Source organism: Erpetoichthys calabaricus, chromosome 14 (assembly GCF_900747795.2).
Source record: "Erpetoichthys calabaricus chromosome 14, fErpCal1.3, whole genome shotgun sequence".
NCBI classification, from domain to species: Eukaryota; Metazoa; Chordata; class Cladistia; order Polypteriformes; family Polypteridae; genus Erpetoichthys; species Erpetoichthys calabaricus.
Genome location: NC_041407.2, coordinates 4,713,224 through 4,738,002, shown reverse-complemented (window position 1 = coordinate 4,738,002; position 24,779 = coordinate 4,713,224). Strand labels below are relative to the sequence as shown.

At 45.6% G+C, this 24,779-nt stretch overlaps 1 protein-coding gene across 2 annotated transcripts in view; it reads right to left on the bottom strand.

Moving 5' to 3' along the window:
* Positions 1-3,258: 3,258 nt before the first annotated feature.
* The window catches only part of mycbpap (mycbp associated protein), a 61,842-nt gene continuing 40,321 nt past the window's right edge, over positions 3,259-24,779 (bottom strand). The window contains exons 12-19 of one of the 2 annotated variants that reach the window (XM_051918942.1): positions 18,055-18,242; positions 16,621-16,767; positions 10,789-10,887; positions 10,573-10,700; positions 9,648-9,763; positions 7,713-7,840; positions 5,362-5,538; positions 3,259-3,465 (exon numbers count right to left, since the gene is read on the bottom strand). In XM_051918942.1, the coding sequence (XP_051774902.1) occupies positions 3,373-3,465; positions 5,362-5,538; positions 7,713-7,840; positions 9,648-9,763; positions 10,573-10,700; positions 10,789-10,887; positions 16,621-16,767; positions 18,055-18,242 (1,076 nt within the window). In that variant the 3' untranslated portion in view covers positions 3,259-3,372. Of the gene's footprint in view, positions 3,466-5,361; positions 5,539-7,712; positions 7,844-9,647; positions 9,764-10,572; positions 10,701-10,788; positions 10,888-16,620; positions 16,768-18,054; positions 18,243-24,779 lie in introns of both variants that reach the window. The other variant, XM_028818493.2, reaches the window with a different exon arrangement.

The following is a 24,779-nucleotide window of genomic DNA, read 5'->3' as shown; positions in this document are numbered from 1 at the left end:
GATTATCTTGGTCTGTGGCCGTTTTTAAGTAACCGTCAAAAGCGGTTCCCATCATAAGTAGGTTGGTTATTTTTCTCCGGGGGGCGCAGTGGTCCATGTTGGTGCCTCATAGCTCTGGCGTCCCGGGTTTGAACCGCAGCCCAGTGACAGACTGTGTGGAGTTTGCACGTTCTTCCCCGTGCTAGTCTGCATTTCCCTCCCACTTCTCAAAACGAAAGCATTTGGTTAATTGAGGACTCTAAATTGGCGCAGTGGGGGTGTGCCTGAATGTGCCCTGTGCTAGGCGGGCACCGCCACCCGGAGCGCCACCTGAGACCCTGAGCTTCGCAAAGTGAGCGTGACAATGCAGTGAGAGATTTTTCCGTATGAGAGACTCTGACCCGCCATCACAGGGTACACTCGAGCATTAACTCGGCTTAGAACTTCTAATAAAGCTGCCAGTTTTGGATGTGAGAGGAAACCAAGATAGGCACAGGGACAGCGGGCACCTTACCTGCTGTGGAGGATCACGGGTCACGTCTGTGAAGCGGCAGTGCTGACCACTGAGCTCCGTGTCCACAACTACATTCAGCCTTCACTGCGGGCTCCCGAGTTTACTTAAATACTTTTAACCACCAGGAGAGGGCACTGTTGTAACGTACAGTGCATCCGGAAAGTATTCACAGCGCATCACTTTCTCCACATTTTGTTATGTTACAGCCTTATTCCAAAATGGATTAAATTCATTTTTTTCCTCAGAATTCTACACACAACACCCCATAAAGACAACGTGAAAAAAGTTTACCTGAGATTTTTGCAAATTAATTAAAAATAAAAAAATTGAGAAATCCCATGTCCAGTAGTATTCACAGCCTTTGCTCAATACTTTGTCGATGCACCTTTGGCAGCAATTTCAGCCTCAAGTCTTGTTGAATATGATGCCACAAGCTTGGCACACCTATCCTTGGCCAGTTGCGCCCATTCCTCTTTGCAGCACCTCTCAAGCTCCATCAGGTTGGATGGGTAGCGTCGGTGCACAGCCATTTTAAGATCTCTCCAGAGATGTTCAATCGGATTCAAGTCTGGGCTCTGGCTGGGCCACTCAAGGACATTCACAGAGTTGTCCTGAAGCCACTCCTTTGATATCTTGGCTGTGTGCTTAGGGTCGTTGTCCTGCTGAAAGATGAACCGTCGCCCCAGTCTGAGGTCAAGAGCGCTCTGGAGCAGGTTTTCATCCAGGATGTCTCTGTACATTGCTGCAGTCATCTTTCCATTTATGCTGACTAGTCTCCCAGTTCCCCACAGCATGATGCTGCCACCACCATGCTTCACTGTAGGGATGGTATTGGCCTGGTGATGAGCGGTGCCTGGTTTCCTCCAAACGTGATGCCTGGCATTCACACCAAAGAGTTCAATCTTTGCCTCATCAGACCAGAGAATTTTCTTTCTCATGGTCTGAGAGTCCTTCAGGTGCCTTTTGGCAAACTCCAGGTGGGCTGCCATGTGCCTTTTACTAAGGAGTGGCTTCCGTCTGGCCACTCTACCATACAGGCCTGATTGGTGGATTGCTGCAGAGATGGTTGTCCTTCTGGAAGGTTCTCCTCTCTCCACAGAGGACCTCTGGAGCTCTGACAGAGTGACCATCGGGTTCTTGGTCACCTCCCTGACTAAGGCCCTTCTCCCCCAATCACTCAGTTTAGATGGCGGCCAGCTCTAGGAAGAGTCCTGGTGGTTTCGAACTTCTTCCACTTATGGATGATGGAGGCCACTGTGCTCATTGGGACCTTCAAAGCAGCAGAAATTTTTCTGTAACCTTCCCCAGATTTGTGCCTCGAGACAATCCTGTATCAGAGGTCTACAGACAATTCCTTTGACTTCATGCTTGGTTTGTGCTCTGACATGAACTGTCAACTGTGGGACCTTCTATAGACAGGTGTGTGCCTTTCCAAATCATGTCCAGTCAACTGAATTTACCACAGGTGGACTCCAATGAAGCTGCAGAAACATCTCAAGGATGATCAGGGGAAACAGGAGGCACCTGAGCTCAATTTGGAGCTTCATGGCAAAGGCTGTGAAAACTTATGGACATGTGCTTTCTCAATTTGTTTATTTTTAATAAATTTGCAAAAATCTCAAGTAAACGTTTTCACGTTGTCATTATGGGGTGTTGTGTGTAGAATTCTGAGGAAAAAAATGAATTTAATCTATTTTGGAATAAGGCTGTAACATAACAAAATGTGGAAAAAGTGATGTGCTGTGAATACTTTCCGGATGAACTGTATGTGTAGGACCATCCAGCCATGCAGAGCCTCTGCTGGTGCCCGAGTGTTGCATGGCACACTCGCTTAGACCGAGACAGCGACCGGCCCAGGACCTCCACCAAGTTTAGTACTACTGTACATGGATACAAATTCTTAATTAAAAAGAGAGATGTGTGAGTGCCAGGCTCGGCACCACAACTGGAATGGAGGCTGATTCCTTACCGGGTTGGGAGTCCAGAATGGAAAGATGGAGATGGACGGACATCCCAACCTGGATGGGTGCTTGTACCAATCCTGACAGGTGGCGCAGTGGTAGTGCTGCTGCTTTGCAGTAAGGAGATTGTGGATTCGCTTCCCGGGTCCTCCCTATGTGGAGAGCGCTTTGAGTTGTGAGAAAAGTGCTATATAAATGTAAAGAATTATTATTATTATTATTATTATTATTATTACCTTTCCTGGAAGGGAGGCCTGTTACGAAATACAGATGGTGGCCATTTCCCGAGGGTCATGGTCTCCTCCAGTACACACGATGGCAGAACCCCCATATGGATACCCGCAGGGCAGGATGGGAATTGTTGTCCCATAAGGAACAGCTCTGTCGGGGCCCTTGGGTGCCACTAGGGGGAGTGCTATGCCTTTTTTGAAGGGTATCCGACATGCACTGCTGCGGTACTGGAAGTTACCTCAGGGGTCAGAGTAGGGAGGGGGCTGACGAGGCCACGTGGGAGCTGGTGGCTTTGTTATATTGTCTGATAAGGAGGACACTGGACGCTTGTGAAGGTACTGGCGCACATAAAGCTCTGTGTATTTGAACCCGTGACTGTGCTGTGTGGTTGTGCCTGGTGTTTGGGGCTCAGTGGTGCCCCCTACAGGCCACAGATGCAATAAATGAATACAATACAGTACTGCATATGCATATAAAAGATTTAAGTCATACATTATCTTAGACAAAAGAAACAACTCATAAAAACAAATCAGCTCATCAGTATACTTTCATGAAGCTTACTTTTGCTTATCATGGTGTATATTAACATCATTTCAAAAGACAGTGTTGACGTTTCAAAGTATAAAACATGACAGCTAATCAGGAGCACAGTGCCAGCGGGTGGTCTTCAGGTGCCAAGCCTGTGGCTCACTTAAGAATTCCACTGGAGGGCTCGCTGCTCTTCACCTCTTCAAACAGGTCGCTCATGTTCTCAACCATCGACTCCAGCAGTTCATAAACCTAAAGAAGAAGAAGAAGCTGAAACAGCGGCCTAAATGCGATTGCAATCGGCGGGTAGGCTAATTAAGACCAAGGATGAATTAAGTCTGTTAATCGTGATGAAGCACTTTCATATAGTGCCTTTCACAATGACAACCATCCCAAGCCATTTTAAAGGAGCAGCTGAGCAGCTGATGTACCCCAAGAATTTGTCAAATGGCCGAGGGGGCCGACTGAACGTGTAAGTGCCGTCTTAACACGACTCTCTGAGGAGTCTGCATTTTATTACTACCAATGTTTGTGATGCGTAATCTGTTAGAATGACAAATGCAATACAATGCATGCTGTGTGTCTCTAATATATGCCGTTTGGTATGGGAATTGTAAAAGCATTATTAAAGTCTGATGCCCCGACTGTTGGAATGACAAATGCAATGCATGCTGTGTGTCTCTGTTACATGCCATTTGGTATAAGATTCATAAAAAGCAGCACTAAAGTTTGTGATGTGCCATCTGTTAGAATGACAAATACAAAGCATTTTATTACTACCAAAGTTTGTGATGCGTCATCTGTTGAAATGATAAATGCAATGCATGCTGTGTGTCTCTGTTACATGCCATTTGGTATAGGATTTGTAAAAAACAGCACTAAAGTTTGTGATGTGCCATCTGTTAGAATGACAAATACAAAGCATTTTATTACTACCAATGTTTGTGATGCATCATCTGTTGGAATGACAAATGCAATGCAATGCATGCTGTGTGTCTCTGATATACAGTATGCCATTTGGTATGGGAATTTTAAAAGCATTATTAAAGTCTGATGCGCCGACTGTTGGAATGACAAATGCAATGCATTTTATTACTACCCATGTCTGTGATGTATCATCTGTTGGAATGACAAATACAATGCAATGCATGCTGTGTGTCTCTGATATATGCCATTTGGTATAGGATTCATAAAAAGCAGCACTAAAGTTTGTGATGTGCCATCTGTTAGAATGACAAATACAAAGTATTTTATTATTACAAATGTTTGTGATGTGTCATCTGTTGGAATGACAAATGCAATGCAATGCATGCTGTGTGTCTCTGATATATAGTATGCCATTTGGTATGGGATTTGTAAAAGCATTATTAAAATCTGATGCGCCGACTGTTGGAATGACAAATGCAATGCATTTTATTACTACACGTTTGTGATGCGTCATCTGTTGGAATGACAAATGCAATGCAATACATGCTGTGTGTCTCTGTTACATGCCATTTGGTACAGAATTCGTTACAGCAGCGTGCCATCTGTTGGAATGACAAATGCAGAGCATTACAAAGTACATCCCAATCTGCTTTGGAATTCCTAGTGCATGACAATCATCAGGCTGTGAGTTTGCTGTCAATTAGAAGGAACTCAACTTGAAAACAGCAGCAGATATCGGTCTGCATCTTCGGCCTGCCTGCAGCTGCTCAAAGAGACACCACCCGTGTTTTTATACATTTCACTTCTAGCATCAGACCTTAAAGAACATTTCCAGTTTGTATTCATCTGCACTGATGCTACTAGAATAATAACCCCTAAAAAAGCTTTCAAAGTCAACCAATATGTCAAGTTCAAGTGGCAAAGGTCCCAATCTCAGAATACACATCTTCCACACATCTTTTGGAAGTTTTGCTTTTTATGACACAAAAATGAAGTTGGCAATAATCAAGATGCACAAATCCACACCATTTACCGCAGATTCTTGGCACCGTCTTTCTGGAGGATCACAGCGAGTGGCGCGTAAGTGGCACCTTGTGAGGGAGGCGACAGAGACCAATGAAGGTGCTTTTAACACGTGCATATAACGCATGTTGGTTTGGTGTGGAAAGCAGAAAACAAAGACACCTGAATCATCAAAAAACAAATAAGGGAGACACAGACCCGAATGTGCAGCTCTCTGCGGTATGTGTCCTGCAGCACTGGGTCTACCGGACTTCCATCAGAGCGCTCGCTGTCAAAGCTGTCACTCGACGATGTTGCTTCTTTGCCAACTGCCATCGGTCCCCTGATGGCTTTCTTCTCCTCCTTCAACTTCCCCTTTTTGCTGGGTGGCCGCTCCTGATTTTAAGAAAAAGAGTGTAAAAAGTTTGTTATAAAACAGGAGTAGGTCTGAGCCACAGACGTTTCACAGATGGTGGGAAAGTCCATCAAGATTGCATGTCTGTTGTTTGATATTTTAATTGCATTGTCAAAGTGCACCATACTGACTGTGCTACCCGTCTAAGACGTGTTGAAATCTAACTAGCTGGCATTAAAATTGGCAATGCAGTGTTTGAGGCGTGTGTCTCTCTTATATGCCATTTGGTATGGGATTCATAAAAGTAGTGTTAATGTGACAAATGCAATGCATTAATAAAACTGTTTGTGATGCACCATCTGTTGGAATGACAAATGCAATGCCTTACTAAAACTGTTTGTGATGCACCATCTGTTGGAATGATAAATGCAATGCATTACTAAAACTGTTTGTGATGCACCATCTGTTGGAATGACAAATGCAATGCATTACTAAAACTATTTGTGATGCACCATCTGTTGAAATGACAAATGCAATGCATTTGATTACTAAAACTGTTTACATTGCGCCATCTGTTGGAATGACAGACACCTCACAACTGGACATACACATAGTCACTTATCCTTTAACTAAGGTGGATTTGGTATGGGGTTCATAAAAGTAGTGCTTATGTTTGTGTTGCTCCATCTGTTGGAATGAAAAATAGAATGATTTTATTACTACAAACTAGCTGTGCTACCCATCTAAGATGGTTTGAATCTAAATTATCAAACTAGACCTCTGCGTTAAAGTTTGCAATGCAGCGTGCAATGCATATGTCTCTGTTCATAAAAGTAGTGATAACGTTTGTGATGCACCGTCTGTTGGAATGACAAAAGCAATGCATACGTTTCTGTTGTCTTTTGAAGTCCATCATTTCTAATCCTTGGCTATCCTGTTATTTACACCGCAAAATTGTTTGCTGTGATTGCAAATCTGGCAAAATCAAAATCCTTGCTATAGCATGATCTCAAGAAACTGTCCCAATGATTCTGCAGTGCATGTGTCTGCAATGTGTGTGATGCGCCATCTGTTGGAATGACAAATGTACAGTGATCCCTCGCTATATCGCGCTTCGCCTTTCGCGGCTTCACTCCATCGCGGATTTTATATGTAAGCATATTTAAATATATATCGCGGATTTTTTGCTGGTTCGCGGATTTCTGCGGACAATGGGTCTTTTAATTTCTGGTACATGCTTCCTCAGTCGGTTTGCCCGGTTGATTTCATACAAGGGACGCTATTGGCAGATGGCTGAGAAGCTAGATTGCTTACTTTTCTCTCTCTCTTGCGCTGACTATCTGTGATCCTGACGTATGGGGATTGAGCAGGGGGGCTGTTCGCACACCTAGACGATACGGACGCTCGTCTAAAAATGCTGAAAGATTATCTTCCCGTTGCTATCTTTTGTGCAGCTGCACGGTGCTTCGCATACTTAAGCCAAACAGCCCTATTGATTTGTTTGCTAGAGATTGTTTTCTCTATCTATGTGACATTCTGTGCTCCTGACACGCACTCCTTTGAAGACGAAGATATGTTTGCATTCTTTTAATTGTGAGACGGAACTGTCATCTCTGTCTTGTCATGGAGCACAGTTTAAACTTTTGAAAAAGAGACAAATGTTTGTTTGCAGTGTTTGAATAACGTTCCTGTCTCTCTACAACCTCCTGTGTTTCTGCGCAAATCTGTGACCCAAGCATGACAATATAAAAATAACCATATAAACATATGGTTTCTACTTCGCAGATTTTCTTATTTCGCGGGTGGCTCTGGAATGCAACCCCCGCGATGGAGGAGGGATTACTGTAGTGCATTTTATTACTAAAGATATTTGTGATGCCATCTTTTGGAATGACAGAGACATAGCAACCAGATGGATACACAGGCACTTATCCTTTTATTAAGGTGTATATGTACACACATACGGGTAACGTTCTTCTAATAATAAACATTGTTTTCATATAAAGCTGTGAATCGGGGTATACAGCACACAGAAGCTTGGTGAGGATCTTTTCTTTATGAATTCCAGGCTAAAAAGCATCCATTGAGGCAGAGGTTTTGAACTGAAGGTTCCTGCACCATCCTGAGGGTACAGCTGTCACTTCTTCCTGTCTGCCAGCTCTCCATACATTTGGTCACGACTGGGAGCAGAACCTGTTAAATTATTTGAACTCACCTCCAGCTGACGCTCTTTGGATCCTGGTTTGCCTGCCGGCTTCTTTTCCTCCTTTTCTTTCATCCCTGCTCCCTTCTTGTCCTCCTTCTGAGTGCTTCCCTTCTTCAGCTTTGTACCTCGTGGGTTGTCTGCTGAAGATGCCAGAGAAAGTCCTTTATATTTCCAGTCACCATCTACAGTACATTCTATGAAAGCTCCACCTTTTTGGCATTATTACAGGACATCCTCAAGTTTGCTAAGATGCGTGTAAAAAAAGGTAACGCTGTTGCTCCTTAACTTGGACTGACATTCCCATGTTTGTATGACCTATAATAATATACTGGCACTAGTCATCCAAAACGGGTTGAAATATAACTGGTCAACGTACACCTTGGTGTTAACTTCAGCACTGTAAAATGCATAGGTCTCTGTTACACACATTTGCTATGGGATTTGTAAAGGCAGCAAAATGTTTGTGATGTGCCATCTGTTAGAATGACAAATGCAATGGATAGGTCTCTGTTTTATGTCATTTGATATGCGATTTGTAAAAGCAGTGTTAATGTTTGTGATACACCATCTGTTGGAATGACAAATGCAATGCATGCTGTATGACTCTGTTATATGCCATTTGATATGGTATAAAAGCAGTGTTAATGTTTGTGATGCGCCATCTGTTGGAATGCAAATGCAATGCATTTTACTACTACAAATGTTTCCAATGCGCCATCTGTTGGAATGACATTTACTACTACAAATGTTTGTGATATGCCATCTGTTGGAATGAAAAATGCATTGCATAGGTCTCTATATTATGCCATTTGGTATGGAATTTGTAAAAGCAGTGTTAATGTTTGCAATGCGCGATTTGGAATGACAAATGCAATGCATACTGTATGCCTCATATGCCATTTGATATGGGATAAAAGCAGTGTTAATGTTTGTGATGCACCATCTGTTGGAATGCAAATGCAATGCATTTTACTACTACAAATGTTTTCAATGCGCCATCTGTTGGAATGACATTTACTACTACAAATGTTTGTGATATGCCATCTGTTGGAATGACATTTACTACTACAAATGTTTGTGATATGCCATCTGTTGGAATGAAAAATGCATTGCATAGGTCTCTATATTATGCCATTTGGTATGGAATGTGTAAAAGCAGTGTTAATGTTTGCAATGCGCGATTTGGAATGACAAATGCAATGCATACTGTATGTCTCATATGCCATTTGAAATGGGATAAAAGCCGTGTTAATGTTTCTGATACGCCATCTGTTGGAATGACAAATGCAACGCATTTTATTCCTAAAAATGTTTGTGATGCACCATCTGTTGGACTGGCAGAGACACTCAGCCAGCCATGCAGACACTTATCCTTTTATTAAGGTGAACACAACTCTTAATGCCTTTGACGCTAACACCTTGCACTACTCAATATGAAGGCCTGAAAGCACTCAAAGACAAACACGGGGGATTCAGAAAGTCTTCAGACCCCTTCACTTCCTGCACACTTTATTGTGTTGTAGATTTTTCATTTTAAGTGGAGAATTTGCAATTATTTGCCCATAGACCTGAACTCTGCACACAGTAACCCATAATGACAAAGTGAAACCATCTTTAAAGAAAGGTTAGTAAAGCAGAATGAAGATGATGAGGGTGATGATGAAGAGTGAGAATTTCTTCATTGTCAACTTTTTGGAAGAAAACTGTGAAGTGTTGCTGTTTCACTGGTCTCTTTATGGTTGAATGTTGCCAACCCTGCTTTACCTCTTCAGGTGGATCACTGCTACCAGTAAGGTACCCCCCCCCCCCCCACCATCCATGTAGATGTGAAGTCGAGTTTTCATCCCCTGGGGTCTGCCATGACTGAGCCCCTCACAGCCCTGACAAGTGAATGCCAAAGCCACATATTGCACACTGATACATACAGAAATGGAGGTGACTTACAAATGTCATCCTGCAGATCGAGGGCCCAGGTGTCACCTTCAGTGATGCCCAGCAGGTGCCTTAGCGATGCCGCCTGAGTGTCCATGCCATCGATTGTTCCTCGCCACAGCTGAAGTCTGCAGTTGGGGAAAAAAAAAAGCCAAAAGGTCATACACTACAGAAGGACACCACGGAGTACCGGGGCACTCATTATGTGCCAAGTGTCACTTTACGTTTGACTGGTGACATAGACGACTGGGGACATTGTCCCACCGGGACACCTGGAGAAGGGAAGGATGGGGAGAGGGGCAGGTATCTTCCCCGGGATGCAAGATGGCAGACCCCCTGGACTGTATGGGGGGCCACAGAGCTTGGAAGCTCAACCCTGTGGGGGGCATGGCCACTGCCGTGGGGGCACCTGGATGGTTCAAGAGCTGTGGACTGCAGCAGGGAGCACCTGGAGAACACCCGGGTTCAAAATAAAAGGGGCCGCCACCCGGGTTCCATTTGGGGAGCCGGAGTCGAGAGGCAGAGGACCGAGAGGAGTGGAGGCGGCAGAAGGAGAGGACTGCGTTGATTGTGGTGTTTGGCGCTCTGTGTCAGGTGCTGTAAAGAAGGCAGAAAGACAAATAACACAGCGTGTGTCCTGACGTCTGTCTGTCGTTGGTCTGTGGAATGATGGCTGGCTTCATCCTCAACGCTGTGTGCAGACCGCCATGACTTAAGATGATGAGCGGGCCGCTGCTCCCACACTTTGGAGTGCAGCAAACACAAAGGGTTAATTGGCGCTTACCTCACCTGGTGCCAGTGGCGCTGCCCCTTACTTCACACACCACACAAGAAAGTTTGTTTTACAATAAGAGTGAAATCGGCTGCGGTGCCCTGATGCGGACCTGATGGACTCCGAATGCATCACTGGCTCCAATGTGTCCCCGATGTCACTCACCCTACGTGGTGTAGGAGGTCAGCACGCGGCCTGTAGGGGGGTCTGCTCATCTCCAAAACCAGCCTGTTCACCTCAGTGAGGGCTTCCTCTTGCCAGGCCTGGCCTTCCAGTTTTGCAGAGAGGACCACCTAAACAATTTTAATTAAACTTAAGTACACCATCAGGGCACAGTGGCACTTTACGTCTGTTTTCACGCTTTGCCTGGGCACCACTAACCTCTCTAAAGTTCCGGGCGTTCAGGTCCCACTCTGCCGGCTGCAGCCATCGATTCCACAGGTTTTTAAGACCCTCCACGGCCGAATGTACAAAGTGAAGCTGTGGAAAAATTCAGAAAGTCCAATGAATTCTTACATTGTTGGGTTCCATCCATCCATCCATTATTCCCAACACAGGGTGCAAGGCAGGGAACAAACCACGGGCAGGGTGCCAACCCACAGCAGGGCACACACTAGGGACAATTTAGGATCACCAATGCACCTAACCTGCATGTCTTTGGACTGTGGGGAGAACATGCTAACTCCATGCAGGGAGGACCCGGGAAGCAAACCCGGGTCTCCTTACTGCGAGGCAGCAGTGCTACCCACTGCGCCACCGTGCCGCCCCATTATTGGGTTTTTACAGTTAAAAAAAAAAAAAACGACACCAGGCATTATTAAATACTGAATACTCGCTGGCACCCTTTTCAAAAATTTGTTTTGTCTGCACCAACGGCACACGTTTCAGTTACCGGACAGACGTGACCACAGCTCACTGCCCAGAGATGTGAGGTTTGTGTTCAGACGGGAATAAAAGTAAGCGGCGTCGTAAATGAGGGGACCATCCGAGACGTTTTACACCCCACCCTGCTCAGTCTGCCCGCCGTAAGGGACATCCAGGATGGCTTTAAAGTGGAGGGCCAGAATGGCTGCAGGGATCTGTGGTATCCGGGGTGAACTTCTCCAGGCTGACTTCCTGGCATTGCAAGCAATCTTTGCTTCCATTTGGGAGACTGGCATCGTCCCAACTGACTGGACAACAGGACTTGTCGTCAATATCTGGAAAGGGAAGGGTGATCGCCTGGATTGGGGCAACTACAGAGGGATAACATTGCTCTCTCAGTGTCGGGTAAGGTCCTCGCTAGGGTCGTCCTCAATAGGATCCGTGATCACTTGCTCACCTGCCAGTGACCGGAGCAGTCTGGTTTTACGCCTAAGAAGTCTGCCATCGACCGCATCCTGGCACCGAGGGTTCTCATGGAGTGCAAACGCAAATAATGGCAGAGTTTCTTTGCAGCCTTTGTCGATTTTCGCGAAGCGTTCGACTCAGTTGATCGAGCTGTGGCCCTGTAGGGCATCCTGAGGGTTCGCGGGATCCCCTTGAGGTTGGTGGATATCATGGCCGGCCTGTCCACTGGTACTGGGAGTGCTGTGCAGAGTGGAGGCAGGACCTCTGCGTTTTTTCCCAGTTGATTCTGGGGGTCCGTCAGCGGTGTGTTCTGCTCCTACTCTGGGTGTTGGTGTTGGTCGTGGGGTCCAGCGGCTGTGGGGCATCTGTGGGTGAAGAAAGATTCATGGATCTCAACTTTACTGACGATGCTGTGATCTTCACAGAGTCAATGGAAGCTCTGACTGGGGCTCTCAAGTGAGGGGTCTGAGTGTCTGGCCTTGTGAGGGTCCTGATAAAAACTAACATCCAGGCCTTTAATGACCTCTTGGGCACGGCCATCAGCAGTGTGTCTGTCTGTGGAGAGAGTGTCGACCTCGTCGAGAGGTTTACTTACCTCAGCAGTAACATTCATGTGACTCTGGTGACTCTCCCTATGAAGTCAGTAGACGGACTGGGAGAGCATGGGGGGTCATGAGGTCGCTGGTATGGGGTGTGTGGCACTCCCGATATCTGCAAAAGGACGAAGGTCCAAGTCTTTAGAGTCCTGGTGCTTTCTGTTTGCGAGACATGGACGCCATCCAGTGACCTGAGATGAAGACTGGGCTCCTTTATATCTGTCTCTTCAGAAAATCCTTGGGTCCCGCTGGTCTGACTTTGTGTTGCTCATGGAGTCCCGAATGAGGCACATGACCTGCATTGTGAGGGGGCGCTCCAACACGTGGTGAGTGGTAGAGATTGCGTGAGTGATGAGGACCCCACCCGGCTCCCCACTCCCTCCCCTCGGCCCGCTGCGTGTCTCTCAGGTACCACAACTGAACTTTGACACTTAGTGTGATGACCGAAGTCGCAAAATCAACCGGAATGTTCAAGAACATTTCAGAGAAAAACCTGATCGGAATCCGTGAAGTTGTTCTCTCGTTCGTTACCTAAGCGGATGTAAGACACGCCCCGAGGCTGACACGTGAGTGAGGAGGACCCGCCCTCTCCCCTCGGCCCGCCGCGTGTCTCTTGGACTCGTGCAAATAAATCGGCACTGCAGGCGAACTGTGATACTTAGTGAGACGAGAGAACGCTGGATTTTATACATCTCTCAATTATAAAAGAAAATCTTGAGACCAGACTTTGGCCAGGAGATTTTTTCAAGTCCCGCCCTCCTCTCCGCCATTTACGGTTCCCGCCCCACGCCCGCGGTCCTCTCACCTCTAATTAGTTTCAATGCTTTTGTCAGACTCAGTTCCTGTGCTCTCAGCTCTTATCAATTTTAACGTTTTCCTCACTTTAAATTCCCAATTAAAGAAGACGTGTTATGTCCAAATCTTAATGAAGAGTTTCATCTCGAAAGGTTGTCGACAGAAGAAATGAGAACACGGGCAATCCTAGCACCGAGAAACGATGATGTCAAACAAATTAACGTGAAAATTGTCAATCATTTACACGGCAAATCGCTTAAATGCGTATCAATAGACTCTGCCGACACAGTTGGTGTTGATGGTGCGGAAGATGAAAACATCAACTTATGATATGAAGAATATCTACAACCGTTAACACCGTCTGGTCTTACAACGCACGAATAACTGTAAAAAGAAGGACGTATCGTAATGTAATTGATGTCTGAGTGATGGGCTGTGCTATAGGACGAGATTAGTTGTATTCAAAATTGGTGTAACAATTCTGACCTGTAAAATTTAAACAGGTGACAAGAAAGGCAATGAAGTCCATCTAACATGAGACACCAGAGGAGATCTTGATATGCCATTCGTATTAAAACGTTTACAGTTTCCCGTTAGAATAGCTTTTACTGTGACAACAAATCACAGGGACAAACATTCAAAAAAGTCCGTTTATTTATTAGAGACAAAGAAACGAAATTCACTCACAGGCAGTTACGTCACGTTGTCGCGATGAAAGTCCAAACACGGAATCAAAATTCAAAATGTTGTTGACAAAAGTGAAATCCAAATTTCAGTTTTAGTGAAGTTTTACAGTAAAAGTTTAAGTTTAAAAAGTATTTGCGTGTTAATTTCAAAGCAAAACAGAAAGAAAACGTAAAACGCAACGAATACCTCGAACGCAACATGAAACATCATTTTCTTTCAATTTATTATGTTTTGCTATTTTATACTGCGGTTAATAACTCGCTGTAATATAAAATAGTTAGTTCTATTATGCATACGTAACAACTCCAATGAAAATAACAATCTGTGTAAATTGTACATCCGCATCCCCACACGTGAGCGGCAGATCTGTGAAGTGGCCAGCGGGTGGCGCCCGCCCGGGGGTTGGCGAGCGAAGCGATAGTAGAGAGATAAATAAAATGACATTAAAGATGAGAGGACAAACGCAATAAACTTAAAGACGCAGACAGACGTTCACTGGCTAAGCCAGCAGAACTTAAAATGGAGGCTTCTCCTTTTTTGTCCAACTTCTATGAGCGACTCCACATGAGATCATTCAACCGGCAGCTCCGTTTTGAATTTCAGGAGCGCACAACTAAGAGAAAGGCAAGCGCTGGAATCGGCCAACACTCCTCCTTGTCAGCAGATCTCAGTGCTGTAGGCGTCCCTGTAGATACGGTGACCTCCTTCATGCTCTCCGTCTCCGGATGTGAGCCCTCAAAACAAGCAAATCACTCCATCTGATTGCCACCGGGCGCAGTTATCAGCTTGAGAAAATGGCAGACGCCTGCTTTTTTTCTTTTAGTAAAATCCCTCCATATTGCCATGAGCTCAAAATGTCGATTTTGAGTTTTGTACAAACTTTCACGTCAGGTGTCCTTAGTCACGATTTGCCCCTCGTCACTGTGATGTCTGACTTGACCGCCTCTTTTCAGACAGCAGTCTGAGGACACCTCAACTCAAAAAGGAGCCACTCAGCCCTAACCCTAACATGGCAACCGGGCACCTGTCCTAATGCTACAAGACCACGGAATATGAGCAAAATCACCCCCAGTAGACGCTGCTCCGCAAAGAAAGATGGAGAGTGTGAGTGCTGCAGGAGCTGGATGGGCATCCCAGGCGAGATGCCATGAGAAAAGAAAATGAAAAAGAAAGGATAGGCTCTCTGACCAGATTGGTACAAGACACCTTACCCAGGAAGGGAGGCCAGCATGATGGGAGGACCAGGAGAGACACCAGCATCTGGGTACGATGTCCCCCCAATATGCTAGAGGGCAGCATCCCTGGTATTTGGGGCCCCTTCAGATAACCACAGGACATCATGAGAATTGGAGTTCCAGAACACAGCCCTGTTGGGTTCTGTGGGTACCACCAGGGGACACTGCAGGGGGATATGGTCCCTACTTTGGGGGACTCTTGTCTGACCCAGCAGTGCTTCCTATGGACCACATCCTAGCCATGAAGTACTACCAGGTCAAAGGTAAAAGGAGCCACTTGGGTGTGATTGTGTCTGGGGCTTGGGGCTCAGTGGTGCCCCTACTGGTTACAACAGATAGATAGATAGATGTGAAAGGCACTATATAATAGATAGATAAAATTTAGTATAGTAGGCAGGATTAGATAGATAGATAGATAGATAGATATGAAAGGCACTATATAATAGATAGATAGATAGATAGATAGATAGATAGATAGATAGATATGAAAGGCACTATATAATAAATAGATAGATAGATAAGAAAGGCACTATATGATAGATAGATAGATAGATAGATAGATAGGAAAGACAATATATGATAGACAGATAGATATAATTTGGTATAGTAGGCAGGATTAGATAGATAGATAGAATTTGGTATAGTAGGCAGGATTAGATAGATAGATAGATAGATAGATAGATAGATAGGAAAGACACTATATGATAGACAGATAGATATAATTTGGTATAGTAGGCAGGATTAGATAGATAGATAGATAAGGCACTATATGATAGATAGATAGATAGATAGATAGATAGATAGAATTTGGTATAGTAGGCAGGATTAGATAGATAGATAGATAGATAGATAGATAGATAGATAGATAGATAGATAGATAGATAGGAAAGACACTATATGATAGACAGATAGATATAATTTGGTATAGTAGGCAGGATTAGATAGATAGATAGATAAGGCACTATATGATAGATAGATAGATAGAATTTGGTATAGTAGGCAGGATTAGATAGATAGATAGATAGATAGATAGATAGATAGATAGATAGGAAAGGCACTATATGATAGATAGATAAATAGATAGACAGATATATAGGAAAGGCACTATAAGATAGATAGATAGATAGATAGATAGATAGATAGATAGATAGATAGATAGATAGATAAAATTTGGTATAGTAGGCAGGATTAGATAGATAGATAGATAGGAAAGGCACTATAAGATAGATAGATAGATAGATAGATAGATAGTACTTTGTATGCTCTGTAGATACATAAATATTATTATATTATAATAAACAACAAACTCCTCTCAGATGTGCACTACGATAACTAAAATGAAAGACGACTTCTGATTTGGCCATTACAGTCCCAGTAAGGCACCATGTAGTTGTACTGACGTCGAGCCCCAGGAGTGTTTCACGTGATATTTTCAGATTTCTTCCATTTCATTCTCCATAATGTAATCTTAGCCTGCAGTATGTTCTGCTGAAAGCACAGCTTTATGTGTGGCCACATCTCATTTGTTCAATGATTCCAAGAAGGTAAATGAAGACAGTGAGGATGCTTACCTCTGGGTTTTGTTGATGAAAAATGTCTTCCTCAGTCAGGTAGGCGTCTGCAGGTGTAGAAGGGCGTTCTGGTGTCCGGACCCCATCTAATATACCATCTAAAATATTCCCCACGATCTTCTGAGTTTCCTTGGTTTCTAACTCTTGCTGAAAAATGAACACCAGATGATGTGTGAGATGTGAGAATGTATAACAAGCCCACTGGGTGAGTTTCTAAATATAAATGGATATGTCAGTCAGTCAGTTTCTAACCCGTTTAGTCCTCAACAGGGTGGTGGGGGTCTGCTAGAGCCTATCCCAGCTAGAGTAGGGCGCAAGGTAGGAACAAACCCCAGTCAGGGCACCAGTCCATCGCTGGGTGATCACACACACACACACACACACACACATTAGGTCCAATTTAGGTCACCCTAATATACTGTAAGTTGAAGGAATCGAGTCTGTGCCAGGGTGTCACCAATAGACAGCTGCACTTGTGCCACTGATTGTCTCCGAAATGCAGGGTGACGTGGCCATGCTGGACTCTTTCCTGGCTGGGAAGCCATAATAGAAGAACAATGTGGAATGAGTAATAACCCAGCCGTGATGGGACTGAAGCAACATCCGTTACAAAGGGACAAATGAATGGATAATGTGGTGGGGCAGTTCCTCCCCCAGTCTCATAGATGGCAGTACTCTGCTGGTGTGGACCCAGTAGGGAGGCCCACAGGGATATATAGGAGTTGTAGTCCTGAGGGACAATCGTGTCGGGGTCCTTGGGTGCTGCACGGAGAGGGACACCCCGGTTTCAGGAGACTCCCGCGCTGTTTCTGCCAGGCGATGCCCAGTACCAGGGGTACTCCCAGGTCTGTCATAAAAGCAAACTGCCCAGGAGCCTCCAGTGAGTCAGAGTCGGGAGGCAGAAGCCCACCTGGAGGAGGTAAAGGTGGCTGTGGATTGGTTATATAAGAAGGTATTGTGGTGCAATAAAAACCCTTTGATTTTACACCTGGGACTGTGAAGTGGGTAGCGCTGCTGCCTCGCAGTTGGGAGACCTGGGGACCTGGGTTTGCTTCCCGGGTCCTCCCTGCGTGGAGTTTGCATGTTCTCCCCATGTCTGCGTGGGTTTCCTCCGGGTGCTCCGGTTTTCTCCCACAGTCCAAAGACATGCAGGTTAGGTGGATTGGCGATTCTAAATTGGCCCTAGTGTGTGCTTGGTGTGTGGGTGTGTTTGTGTTTGTCCTGTGGTGGGTTGGCACCCTGCCCGGGATTGGTTCCTGCCTTGTGCCCTGTGTTGGCTGGGATTGGCTCCAGCAGATCCCTGTGAGCCTGTGTTCAGATTCAGCGGGTTGGAAAATGGATGGATGGATGGACTGTGGAGTGTGGTTTTGGGACTCAGTGGCGCCCCCTGTCTATTACAAGTGAAAGAAGACGTAAAGACTCTCCTTGACTAACCTGAATGGTTTGCCTCATTTCAGCTGTTCTATCATCGTGCAGCGCAATTCCCCTTAAAGTCACTTGTATGCCCGCGCCGCCAAGCAAAGTCGGATGAGTCGAGAGCTCCCACGTCTCACTGAAGATGCCAGCATTGGGAGATTTAAAGGTGAAGAGGAACTGCTGCTTGTCTCCAGGCAGGATCACACCTAATGTTAAAAGAAAGGACAATCAATTTATTTTTGAGGCTCATTTTGTGCTCTCTATTCAATACAAATTATTCGTAAATAGTGCCCCTCACTGAAGACCAACTCAGAGCTTTTATCCAGATCTACAGATGGAAAATGTTAACTTGAGGGCGAAAGTGGCATCCATTTTGTTTTACCTGCTAGCGCAATTCGGAGTCACCATTGTGAAGCAGGCCTCATCACGGGGGCTCATACACACTAATGGCAGGCAGGACGACAAGGGGGAACGTGAACAGAACTAAACCTGCCACCTAATCACATCTTTCACATCTAGCATCAGTCAGTCAGTCATTATCCAAACACAGGGTCACGGGGGTCTGCTGGAGCCAATCCCAGCCAGCACAGGGTGCAAAGCAGGAACCAAAACCCGGGCAGGGCGCCAGCCCACCGCAGGGCACACCCACAAACCAAGCACACACACTAGGGACAATTTAGGACCGCCAATGCACCTGACCTGCATGTCTTTGGACTGTGGGAGGAAACCCACGCAGACACGGGGAGAACATGCAAACTCCACGCAGGGAGGACACGGGGAGCGAACCCGGGCAGGTCTCCTAACTGCGAGGCAGCAGTGCTACCCACTGCGCCACCGTGCCGCCCTACAGCATCAATGCAGACTGTTACTTTCAGTCCATCCAAATCCCCACGTTGGTCCACACTGGCATCCCACTCATCCGGTCATTCATTACGTTTTCTCAGTGACTGAGTAAGTTCAGAATGCAGCGGCAAGAATCCTAACCAGAAAATCTCGCCAGTCCGGGCGTCGTTGCACTGGTTACCCGTGTCCTTTTGAATTGACTTGAAAATACTGCTAATGGTGCGTAAAGCTTTATACAGTGCATCCAGACAGTATTCACAGCGCATCACTTTTTCCACATTTTGTTATGTTACAGCCTTAGTCCAAAATGGATTAAATTCATTTTTTTCCTCAGAATTCTGCACACAACACCCCATAATGACAACGTGAAAAAAGTTTACTTGAGGTTTTTGCAAATTTATTAAAAATAAAAAACTGAGAAATCCCATGTACATAAGTATTCACAGCCTTTGCTCAATACTTTGTCGATGCACCTTTGGCAGCAATTACAGCCTCAAGTCTTGTTGAATATGATGCCACAAGCTTGGCACACCTATCCTTGGCCAGTTTGGCCCATTCCTCTTTGCAGCACCTGTCAAGCTCCATCAGGTTGGATGGGAAGCGTCGCTGCACAGCCATTTTAAGATCTCTCCAGAGATGTTCAATCGGATTCAAGTCTGGGCTCTAGCTGGGCCACTCAAGGACATTCACAGAGTTGTCCTGAAGCCACTCCTTTGATATCTTGGCTGTGTGCTTAGGGTCGTTGTCCTGCTGAAAGATGAACCGTCGCCCCAGTCTGAGGTCAAGAGCGCTCTGGAGCAGGTTTTCATCCAGGATGTCTCTGTACATTGCTGCAGTCATCTTTCCCTTTATCCTGACTAGTCTACCAGTCCCTGCCGCTGAAAAACATCCCCACAGCATGATGCTGCCACCACCATGCTTCACTGTAGGGATGGTATTGGCCTGGTGATGAGCGGTGCCTGGTTTCCTCCAAACATGACGCCTGGCATTTACACCAAAGAGTTCAATCTTTGTCTCATCAGACCAGAGAACTTTCTTTCTCATGGTCTGAGAGTCCTTCAGGTACCTTTTGGCAAACTCCAGGCGGGCTGCCATGTGCCTTTTACTAAGGAGTGGCTTCCGTCTGGCCACTCTACCATACAGGCCTGATTGGTGGATTGCTGCAGAGATGGTTGTCCTTCTGCAAGGTTCTCCTCTCTCCACAGAGGACCTCTGGAGCTCTGACAGAGTGACCATTGGGTTCTTGGTCACCTCCCTGACTAAGGCCCTTCTCCCCCGATCGCTTAGTTTAGATGGCTGGCCAGCTCTAGGAAGAGCCCTGGTGGTTTCGAACTTCTTCCACTTACGGATGATGGAGGCCACTGTGGTCATTGGGACCTTCAAAGCAGCAGCAATTTTTCGGTAACCTTCCCCAGATTTGTGCCTCGAGACAATCCTGTCTCGGAGGTCTACAGACAATTCCTTTGACTTCATGCTTGGTTTGTGCTCTGACATGAACTGTCAACTGTGGGACCTTCTATAGACAGGTGTGTGCCTTTCCAAATCATGTCCAGTCAACTGAATTTACCACAGGTGGACTCCAATGAAGCTGCAGAAACATCTCAAGGATGATCAGGGGAAACAGGATACACCGGAGCTCAATTTGGAGTTTCACGGCAAAGGCTGTGAATACTTATGTACGTGTGCTTTCTCAATTTTTTTATTTTTAATAAACTTGCAAAAACCTCAAGTAAACTTTTTTCACGTTGTCATTATGGGGTGTTGTGTGTAGAATTCTGAGGAAAAAAATGAATTTGATCCATTTTGGAATAAGGCTGTAACATAACAAAATGTGGAAAAAGTGATGTGCTGGGAATACTTTCCGGATGCACTGTATAATCTTTGCTCCTTCCTATACTTTGGAGGTCCAGTCCCCCTGCACTCCAAGTCGTAACCTTCTAACAGCGGCCTGCAAGCAGAAAAGCAACGGTGAGCGGAACTTCTGCTGTTATGCACCAAAAATCTGGAACACTTTACTGATGGAGATATGCCAGGCTAATTAAGACAGTGGAACCTTTGGAAAACCTCCTATAAATACACTTTTTTTTTTTTTTTGCCCCCCCCTCCACTCCCCCAACCTTAACCACCTGTTATCTATGGGGGGAAGAAGAGAAAGCTTTAGATTCGTCAAAAATTCCAATCGCTGGTTTTCAACAGATCTTGACGTTTTAGGGTCCCCCGATACCGAAAACATTGATATCTCGATGGTGGGTGTCACAGTTTCTCAAGGACGGCTAGACGGGAAAATAACAAACTCGAAACTGAAGTGACCTGATGTGCGGATTAGTTTTTGAGTCAAATCACACAAGAGAAAGAGGCCCTCTGGAGGAGCCATCAAATACCATAATTCTGCAATTAATTATGAACTCTTCTTATAAGTTGCTGTTATAATGATTTTATAATCAGAAAGGTCAGAGTGGTAAATAATTACCGCATATACTCGCGGATAAGTCGGGACTTGATTTTACCGTATAATTTCCAGTATTTTATAATGTCGGTCGTATAAGTTGAATGCAGAAAACTCCTGCTATTGGTCCAAGAGATTACGATATGCTAACACCCGGCCACCTGAGAGAGTCACCACGGAGCACACGGCCTTTATTTTCTATGTATTGTGCCTACGTGACCACACGGTGATACCTGAGCGATTCTGAGGCGACGTTTGCACTGATTTGTGTTTTCTGTATCTCACACCCTACTCCTGGGCAGTTTGCTTACATATACTGACAAGTAATATCTCTTATATAGATTTCTCTTCTGGTTCGTCCTGCTTCCTGTTCAAAAGCGGTCCAGCCGACACTCAGCTGACACGGCATTTCTCGATTCCTATTCCTGCTCTTCGTCCTATTCCAGATGGAGTATCACCACAACTGCTGAAGGCCTGTGTGTTGGAGCTGGGGAGTCCTCTACAGCGCATCTTCAACCTGAGCCTGGAACAGGGCAGAATCCCCAGGCTTTGCAAAACATCTTGTATCACCCCAGTCCCAAAGACATCACGTCCTAGTGAGCTGAACAACTTCCAGCCTGTCGCTCTGACGTCACACGTGATGAAGACCATGGAGCACCTGCTGTTTCACCACCTGAGGTCACAGGTCCACCATGCCCTCGACCCTCTGCAGTTTGCATACCAGGAGAAGGTGGAAGCGGAGGATGCCATCATCTACATGCTACACCGATCCCTCTCCCACTTGGACAGATGCAGTGGTGCTGTAAGAATTATGTTTTTGGACTTCTCTAGAGCCTTCAACAACATCCAACCTCTGCTCTTTAGGGACAAGCTGACAGAGATGGGAGTAGATTCATACCTGGTGGCATGGATCGTGGACTATCTTACAAACAGACCTCAGTATGTGCGTCTCAGGAACTGCAGGTCTGACATTGTGGTCAGCAGCACAGGAGCGCTGCAGGGGACTGTACTTTCTCCAGTCCTGTTCAGCCATCGGACTTCCAATACAACTCAGAGTCCTGCCACGTGCAAAAGTTCGCTGACGACACTGCTATCATGGGCTGCATCAGGAGTGGGCAGGAGGAGGAGTATAGAAACCTCATCAATGACTTTGTTAAATGGTGCGACTCAAACTACCTACACCTGAACACCAGCAAAACCAAGGAGATAGTGGTGAATTTTAGGAGGCCCAGACCTCTCATGGACCCCATGATCATCAGAGGTGACTGTGTGCAGATGGTGCAAACCTATAAATACCTGGGAGTGCAGCTGGATGATAAACTGGACTGGACTGCCAATACTGATGCTCTGTGTAAGAAAGGACAGAGCTGACTATACTTCCTTAGAAGGCTGGCATCCTTCAACATCTGCAATAAGATGCTGCAGATGTTCTATCAGACGGTTGTGGCGAGTGCCCTCTTCTACGCGGTGGTGTGCTGGGGAGGCAGCATAAAGAACATTGACGCCTCAGGCCTGGACAAACTGGTGAGGAAGGCAGGCTCTATTGTAGGCACGGAGCTGGACAGTTTGACATCTGTGGCAGAGCGACGGGCGCTGAGCAGACTCCTGTCTATCATGGAGAATCCACTGCATCCACTAAACAGGATCATCTCCAGACAGAGGAGCAGCTTCAGCGACAGACTGATGTCACCGTCCTGCTCCACTGACAGACTGATGTTCCTCCACCACACTATGTGACTCTTCAATTCCACCGGGGGGGTAAACGTTAAAATTATACAAAGTTACTGTCTGTCTGTATACCTGCACTGTTATCACTCTTTAATTTAATATTCTTTATCAGTATGCTGCTGCTGGAGTATGGGAATTTCCCTTTGGGATTAATAAAGTATCTATCTTCCAAACCCTTCTCCATGCTGCCTGAGGCCTCCCATACACCCCCTTTTCTCGATTCCTATTCCTCCTTCGGACTACCGCGTTCCCCGCTCCTCTCTCATGACCCCATTGGTGTCACGTCACCGCCCTCTGTCTAGCCTGACCGCGTGACCTTTCACTTCAGCCATGTGTGTGCCTGGGAGCGTTTTCCATAGCCTGCTACAGGAAGGTACTCTGTCGACCATTGGCATTGGTTTTCGCTCCTTCGTATTTTCGTTATACTGTGACGGTTGTTTCCTAAGCCTTTGTTATAAAATGAACGACAGTATCTTCTCTGTCGACAGGTTTTTGTACAACGTCATCTCTATTCCGGGATCCGGCAACCACCTGTTCCTATCAGTGGATTATTTCTTGACACAAACGGTTGACGCAGGCGATGCACTCTCACTCCAACATAGGGCAGTAGATTTCGTTGCATCACATTGGGACAGATGTGGAGACGTTCTTCCTGTTGTTCTTTCCAACGCAAGACGAGGTATCACAACAAGTCAGGAGTACTGTCAATACATGGCAACATCTGGAGTTTATGGTGGTGAAGCTGAAATCCAAGCTCTTTCCGAGATTCTCCATGCTACCATTGTCATTTACTTCAAACACGACCCCAGCATCCCACCTTGCATTTACAATTCTGGAAATACTCTCTTCATTTACCTTCTGAACTCGGGACAACTGGACAATGGCCACTATGAATACCCTCCTACCGATTCCGATCATGTCTGATAACACCAACACATCAGTCCTCACTCATTCTTCTCTTCCACAAAACACTACAGTTTTGTCTACTGCTACAACCTTCCTCTGCGACATTTGTGGTAAACCTTTCAAAACAAAACAAGTATTTACGTCTTCTTCATTTCTGAATTCCTTTCTCACCGTTTTCCGTTCTTATTCTTACAGCGCCGTATGCTACGGTGGGCGTCGGCTAGTAAGTTAAGAATTACACATAGGAAGTAAAAATGTGAGGTTTGAATACACGATGGGCGGTCGGAAAATCGAGAGTCCACCTCATGAGAAGGATTGAGGACTCTACGCTATCGACTTCCCGACAGTGTTGAGAAGCCATTAAGAAGGCTAACGGACTGTCAGGTTATATAGCGCCTTGATGTGTGCAGTACAGGTCACAGGAGGTTCTGCTCAACCTTTATAACACACTGGTGAGGCCTCATCTGGAGTCCTGTGTGCAGTTTTGGTCTCCATAAAGACATAGCAGCACAAGAGAAGGTCCAGAGAAGAGCAACTCGGCTGATTCAGGGCTACAGGGGTTGAATTATGAGGAAAGATTAAAAGAGCTGAGCCTTTACAGGAGATGAAGAGGAGACCTGACTGACATGTTTAAAATTATTAAGGGTATCAGTCCAGTGGATCGAGATGGTGACTTTAAAATGAGTTCTTCAAGAACACGGGGACACAGCTGGAAACTTCACAGGGTAAATTTCACACAAACATCAGGAAGTTTTTCTTTACACAAAGAACGACAGACACTTGGAATAAGCAACCAAGTCATGTGGTGGACAGTAGGACT